The sequence below is a fragment of the Mus musculus genome, chromosome 10 (assembly GCF_000001635.26).
Source record: "Mus musculus strain C57BL/6J chromosome 10, GRCm38.p6 C57BL/6J".
Taxonomy (NCBI): domain Eukaryota; kingdom Metazoa; phylum Chordata; class Mammalia; order Rodentia; family Muridae; genus Mus; species Mus musculus.
In genome coordinates, this window is record NC_000076.6 from 116,382,831 (window position 1) to 116,389,954 (window position 7,124).

At 43.8% G+C, this 7,124-nt stretch overlaps 1 protein-coding gene across 2 annotated transcripts in view; it reads left to right on the forward strand.

The window, feature by feature from the left end:
* Ptprb (protein tyrosine phosphatase, receptor type, B) overlaps window positions 1-6,708 on the forward strand; it is a 114,037-nt gene extending 107,329 nt beyond the window's left edge. For both annotated transcript variants that reach the window (XM_006513378.4, NM_029928.2), the window contains one exon: window positions 1,023-6,708. In XM_006513378.4, the coding sequence (XP_006513441.1) occupies window positions 1,023-1,045 (23 nt within the window). In that variant the 3' untranslated portion in view covers window positions 1,046-6,708. The remainder of the gene's footprint in view (window positions 1-1,022) is intronic.
* Window positions 6,709-7,124: the final 416 nt, after the last annotated feature.

Below are 7,124 nucleotides of genomic sequence, written 5' to 3' on the forward strand. Positions count from 1 at the left end.
CTGCCTCTGGCGCACCACTGAGGCCAAAAGTACCACCCAGGCTGGGAAGGGCTATCATAGGCCTCAGATCCTTGCTCAGGCCCTGTGTGTTCTGCTCACACTCTAACAGACACAGCTCAGACCTGCCTTCTCAGTTCTTACAAGAGTTTAGTTCCTGCCCACCCAGCCAGCTTGTTATTGTTCAGTGAGCTGTAAAGAACCCAAGGAGAGCCAGTTGAGAGGAGTGCTCTGCAAATCAGATAATCTTTTGTGTTGTAAATAATTACCCCCTAATTTATCTGGGAAGTAAATTAAGGTTTTTGCTTGTCAGCCTCTTTTAAGAAACTCCCGGATGGTGGAGGACGGTGGGGTCGATCTTAAAAGCGTTCTTTGTCTTGCGTTAACTTGTTTGAGAATCTTTGAAAAACTAAGCTTGGGTGTGCCTAGAAGAAGTTAACTGTGGGCTTGAAGTATAACTACTATCCTAAAGGCTAGGAGTCAGAACGTAGCTCTGAGGCTGCCAGGAGTTCATATTCTACGTCTCCTCAGGCAGAGTACTCTGTGTCCTGGCCTTGGCCTGCCTCTGGAACTCAGAGGCAAGGCATGGGCAACAGGAGTCCCTTCCAAGTCCAGGACTCTGCCTTTCTAAAGAGGATGGGCTAGCTCCATAGTGATGCTCTATCCTAAAGAGCTTAGTGATGCCCTAAATCACTTGGGTGATATCCACCAGTGTCTTCCATGTATACATCTCAGAAGTAGGACAATGGAGGCAGTCTCTCTACAGCAGCCGCTCTCAGCCTTCCCGATGCTCTGACCCTTTAATATGCAGCTCTTCACGTCGCGGTGACCCCAACCATAACATTTCCACTGCCACTGCATAACTGTGCTTTACCTATTGTTTTGAATCACAATGTAAGTATCTGATACGCGGGATATCTGATATGCAACCCTTTGTAAAAAGGGTCGTTCGACTCCCAAAGGGAATGTGACCCACGGGTTGAGAACTGCTCTACAGTTTCTAACCATACCATCTTTGCTTCCAGATGCAATCTACTCGAGACATTAAGAATTCACCTGAAGATCCCCTGGATAAAAGCGTTTCACTGTGTGACTTTAAAAAAAAACAAAAACAAAAAAACAAAAACAAAACCTTGCTTCATGCCCTGTGGGGGTGCCAGCCATTTCTGTTGATACTATGTATAATTTATTAATCTGGAGAATGTTAAAGAATTTATGTAATTTAAAGGTAACAGATATTATTGTACATACTTGTATTTTGTAGTTTCTCCTGTAAATATGTATTTTTCATAATGTTTAAAATTAAGCTTTATATATTTTCACACTAAAGTGTTCATGGCTTGTTGTACATAGACCCATACAGCCTGTATGACAGGGCCACGGGTGAAAAGTGTGTAGAGGAAGTCGCAAGGACAGTCCCCGGGGGTGTTTCTTACCTGTCCTTATAGTCACTGGGTAAGCGAACGTCAGAGCTGAAGAGAGCATACCATGAGGCTAGCTATGTTGAGCTGCTTTCTTATGAATGGACCCTGGGATCTAAGGAATATAATAGTCAAAAAAGATTAGGGCTGTGGCCAAACCTTTGTGGTAGGCCATATGCCAAGAAATTAAAAATAAATGAAGTGAATTAAAAGGAGGATTCGACAGCACCAAAGCTGAGCTTGCTGTTGTCTAAGCTAGAAGCTTTTTGTCTGACTCCTCCCAGGGTCCCAGGGTCCCTCCCAGGGTCAACTTGAAGCTTGCAGTGACCACGGGGTTAAGGGGTGCCATAGCGAGCAATACTAACAGGGATGAGGAACCTCCAGCACACAGCAGCGGGCCACCTGCAACAGTCCCAGCTGGTTCTCCTCTGGAAAGAGTTACAGTGGCAGGTGATGTTCCTGATCAGAGAAAGCATGGTATGCCAACATGTCCATAGAAATAGCTACATCATATATAATGAGTTAAAGAGTGGTGGTAAAACACACACACACACACACACACACACACACACACACACACACACACACACACACCAGCTCTCCTTAGTCTAAAAACCCTTCAAATGCTCTTTCTAAGTAAGTTGATGCAGTTAAAATGTTATCAAGTTCTCACCTGAAGCTCAGTTTACTGTAAGCAACGCCACACACCCTACCAATTTTATCATTAAGATTTATGCTTTATTTGACTATAAATAATCCCAAGTGACTCAGAGAGTGGACATTGGCCAGATCAAGGTCTGATTCGTAGATGTTTCCTGAGGAAGGTCTAGAGAGAGTCCTGTGGGTGCCTGAGTGTGACGTCACATTTTCTGACCTCAGAGCTTCATTTCCAGAAACAGCAGCTTCTCTCGAACATAGGCATCTTTGCCATGTATCATAAATTCCCACAATAAAATGGATATAATTGGCATAACAATTGAAAATAATTAACGATACCTATTGTATAGGTGTTTATCACTGTAACCTTAGTTTGTAAATATAATGTGATACAGATAATTACATAACTCCACACCCAGCCTGGAAATGTTTTTAGGGAGTGTTCGAAGTTTATAGAAACAGAGGAGCTGTGTCCTAAGGATCCCTGTGAACAACATTCAGAGTTCTCCCGATGTCCCTGTGCTCTGTGCCCCCATGACAATGATACTGAGCAGCTCTGGCCCTGCGGCCAGAAACATGGCGGATCTTGGGAACAGGAAAAAGAGGGGGAGAGGTGTAAGCATATAGCGGTAACTAGGGAGAAAATGGAGGCCAGGCATGGTTTGGGTGTGTTGTGTGTTAGGAATGGTTTTCTTAGAGGAAAAAGAAAAAAAGCTAGGTCGAGGGAGCAGCTCAGAGGTAGCAAGCTTGTGTGTGTATCTCTCCCTCCTCCCCTCTGAGAAGAGAAAAGAAAGGGGAGGGGGTAGAGTTGTAAAACGATGTTGCTTGGTGCAAAGCATGCTCATGACCTGGAAAAGGAAGTCCATTTTCATTTTAAGAAAAGTTCCAGCAAGGGCCTGGAACCTGTTGGGCCCTGTTCCGAAATCTGTTTCTCTGTGTCCTCAAGGAGAGAAGCAAGGTGCAGTGAAATTAATGTTGTTATTGTTTTCAATAGGAAGTGGAAGAGGGTCTGGGTGAGGGCAGGGGACCAGAGCGATGCCTTCCTTGAGGCACCTGCCAGCAAGGGCTGGAGCTGTTTCTATGGCAAGTCACTAGATGCAGAAGAGAAAGCAGTTCGTTGCACACGCAGGGACTACCACCACAAAGCCCCTGCAGGTCTGTAGCCGTAACTCACACACCTCTCAAAGCAGCTTGGGTGAAGTCAGAGGTACAGAAATGAGCACAGCCATGCAGCCCAGGGACACCATGCATTCTTGCTCTCTATTCCAGGGAATACTAATACCTCCTCTATACAAGTTTTAAAGCCCCCTTAGCAACAAATACTTCTGTGTAATTTCTCTCTTGAAAAGATCTAATACAAATCTAGTTGATCTACCCATCAAACTTAGCGGAGAGCTGGACTGAAAATGTAACTACCGATAGGATGCTTGCCAGGCACATGGGAGGCCCTGGGTTTAGTCTCAGGTACCACAAAATAAGTAAGGAGAAAAAGAAAGAAAGGTTTCTTTGGCCCTTCCTTCTGTTGGGTGCATCTCCCCTTAATTGCTTCACATGGCTGTGCCTCGGTAAACACTCCACTTACTACCGTGTCGGACATCCTGTCTGCACCTGAGAGCAGCTCTGTACTCAACTAAAGCTGTCAAGTACTTCAAGGCTCTCAGACTTTGAGAGAGTCTGTTTTGCATCTTAATAATTATTTACCCAGGTTCCTTATAATTAACTCCTCTAGTCTTTCAGATTAAATCAATTTCACATTGCAAGTCTGCGTTACTCTGGAAAGCTGCCAACTTTCCCACTCTTGAATCAGATTGTTCAAAGATGCATCTATCTCCCTGTCTGGGCTTGCAAACGTTCATCTTGAGGAACTTCCACCCTTTAGTGCCCGGCCTTCCACCCTCCCCTTGCTTGCTGCTGCTTCCTGGTGAATGGCTCACTGTGCTGGGCGAATGTGCCTTTATCTTCTATTCATCTCATCTTCCACACACTGCTAGCATCTCATAACCTCAACACCATACAGGAGTGATTAAGACTTTAATTTTTCAACATTGAAACGGCAACAACATAGCAATCTGGGGTCAGTTATATTTAGGAGGCTCTGTAATTAATTTTGTTATTACCTCTTGGAGGAAAGCCCAAAATGATATGAGAAAATACTGTGAAACGTTTTAACAGATGTCCAGCAATACAAAAATAGGGCACTCATGATCCACTGCACAGTGCTTCTCTTAGCTCCGTGTTAAGGCTCTAACTCCTTATATTAAACACTTTCTGATCCCCTCACAAAAAGAAGGAAGGAAGAAAGAGAGAGAGAGAAAAAGAAAGATCTGTCATGTAATAAATTCTTGTTCAGTTTAGTTTATGGGCGTTTTAGAAGGTTGAATCCTAAAGTTACTAGATATTTGCCTCAGAGCCCCAGCGATGGAACACTCTAGAATTTTTGTTCACACAAGCTGACCAAACCTGACCATGCCAAGCTGAGTAAGTAATAAACGGTGGCAGCTTGTTTGTAGAAACAGTTCGGAGGTTTTCTGAGTTCTGTTTCATTGTGTGTTGGGGGGGGGGGGGGGGAGAATGTGATTGACTAGATAAAAGTTGTAAGGAGGCATGAGCTGACACGGAGAGTGAACTCCCATCCCCGAGGAGTCGGCGGAAGCGGAAGTGTGGCACACCTGCCTGAATCCCCGTTACCACTCCAAGGATCGCTAATCCAAGCTTGAGAAGTTCGGTGTTCAAAGAATCTTTCACGGCAAAGGAAGCTGGGCCACGGCTGCGGAGAGGAAGTGAAATGATGAGAGGAAGGAAACTGCTGGAGAAGAGACCACCAAGGCAGACATCGGGAAGGCAGACTGCCCCGTTTCCTTCATGGGACGGTTTTTGAACATTTCATCATGTATTTCTATTAGGACAGGTAGACTGAGCATCCCGAACCCCCAAATCTGAAACTCAAAATGCTCCCAAGTGCAAGACTTGACTTGAGCACTGACTTGACTCCACGGCTGGCCTCGTGCAATCTCTAAGAAAACACAGATCCATTAAAAACTACCATGTAAACTTACCGTCAGCCATGCGCACAAGGTACATGAGAGACTGAAAAGAACTTCATGTTTAGACTTGGGATTCACCTTCAAGACTCCTATTTATTCAAATATTCCAAATTTATTTTAAAATCAGATTCTGGTGGAAATCATTTCAGGTAAAGGACCTCTGACTTGTGTGCCTGTTGATGGGATTCACCGTGACCACGGAGGTCAGGCTATCTAGCTGATTCAGCCATTGGACTGGCTCCCTTGGCTTTTGAATTAACCAGGTGTGTGACTAAGTTTACAGGGCTTGGCTTTGTCACTGCAGACACAGCACCTTAGAGTCTTATAATGTAGGATAACTGTATAGGATACAGTGTTTGGCCATTTCGGTTAAAACTCAGGGTGCCATTTGATGCAGCTATGATAACAGCACAGATTCTGGTCTCTTCTAAAACTGTGTGTAGCCCTGAAAACACTTCTGACTGAAAATACTTGACTGAAGATGGCTTCCTTGGAATAACTACATGCATTTTATTTTTTTTTTTAAGAATTGTCTATATAGATAGCATTCGCTAAGTAAAGACATTGTTGGTGAATGCTCCCCAAAATAGAAGTGTACATAATGGAAATATAAAAGATCTATTGAAAGATATGCCAAAGATTATTTTTTAACCTATATGCCAATAATGCACATGATCTTACGTAAGAAACCAAAGAAAGTTGTTCAAAACTGTAAATAGTGTCAGAGAAATGTTACATGTCTCCTCTCAGAATAGTTGCAAGAAGGGTTAGTTTGGGTTATTCTCTGCCTCAAGTAATTTTCTTTAAAAAAAAAAATGCCATCCTCACCCCAAGGCAAGTAAGCATTTCCATTAAGTCTGAGATGTGTTTTAGGAGCTATGTGTGTAAATATGCCTTGAGAAAGGAGCCGGAGTGATTGTGGCTTTAAATATCCAACAGCCTCCATCTGCCAGTTAGTGGGAAGGTCTACACCAGAGGTCAGAGTCTTCTGGCCTCAGCCACACTGACAAGAGAGGCCACAAGGTCCCCACTTAAAGAGCACTTCATCTTGGCCATTGTCTGTGAGGCTCAGTTCTCCAAGAACAAAGAGCAAGTCTCTCTTGCTTAACCTCCATCACACAGAGAACAGTTCACGGCTCACATACCCTGCATGCACGGTTTAGAGCAGAAGTCGCTTCTGGCTGTGTGCTTTGGATGTTTGGTTGTACCTACTAATTCTGAAGTCCACAGAGGTGCATTTAGCTGCTCTGCCGCGTGTGTGAAGGGTAATAGATCATGTAAATAAACCCAGCAACTGAACCTGTTATGTTCTATAATAGAGCACTTCCCTGGTTTCAAAATCATTTACGTTCTCTGCAAATCTAGTAAAATGGCAGTAAATGTATTTTTTTTCCACACTACAGCATCTACCCACACGATTGCATTGTAACCAGCATTGTTTGAGCAAAGAACCTCATCAGTCTTTCTATTTAAATAATGTATGTGCTTAATATATTTTCAGATATGTAACCATGGTTAAAGGAAACCTATATGGAATCTTGCACAAACCCTCACCAATGTAGGAATAAAACTGCTGCTCATTGAAAGAGTGTCCTGCCTACTACTTGAACGTTTCTTGCTTATCATTTTGCATCATCCCCCAAAAAAGGTCATAAGTGACTGTTTCTAAATTAAACACACACACACACACACACACACACACACACACACACACACACACACACACACCAAACCTTCCAGGCTATTATGATGACCACACTGTCTTCACCTGAGGTCCTGTGGTGGAGCCATGGTTTTTTAGGACACTGTGAACACATGGTGGACTCTGCAGTTGTCTGTTGCTGCCTGAATGCTTGTTTTCACTTCTGTAGTTCATTAGCAACCACAAATGCCATCCATAACTAACAGCAATGGATGGATGGATGGATGGATGGATGGATGGATGGGTGGGTGGGTGGATGGATGGATGGATGGATGGATGGATGGATGGATGGGTAGGTGGATG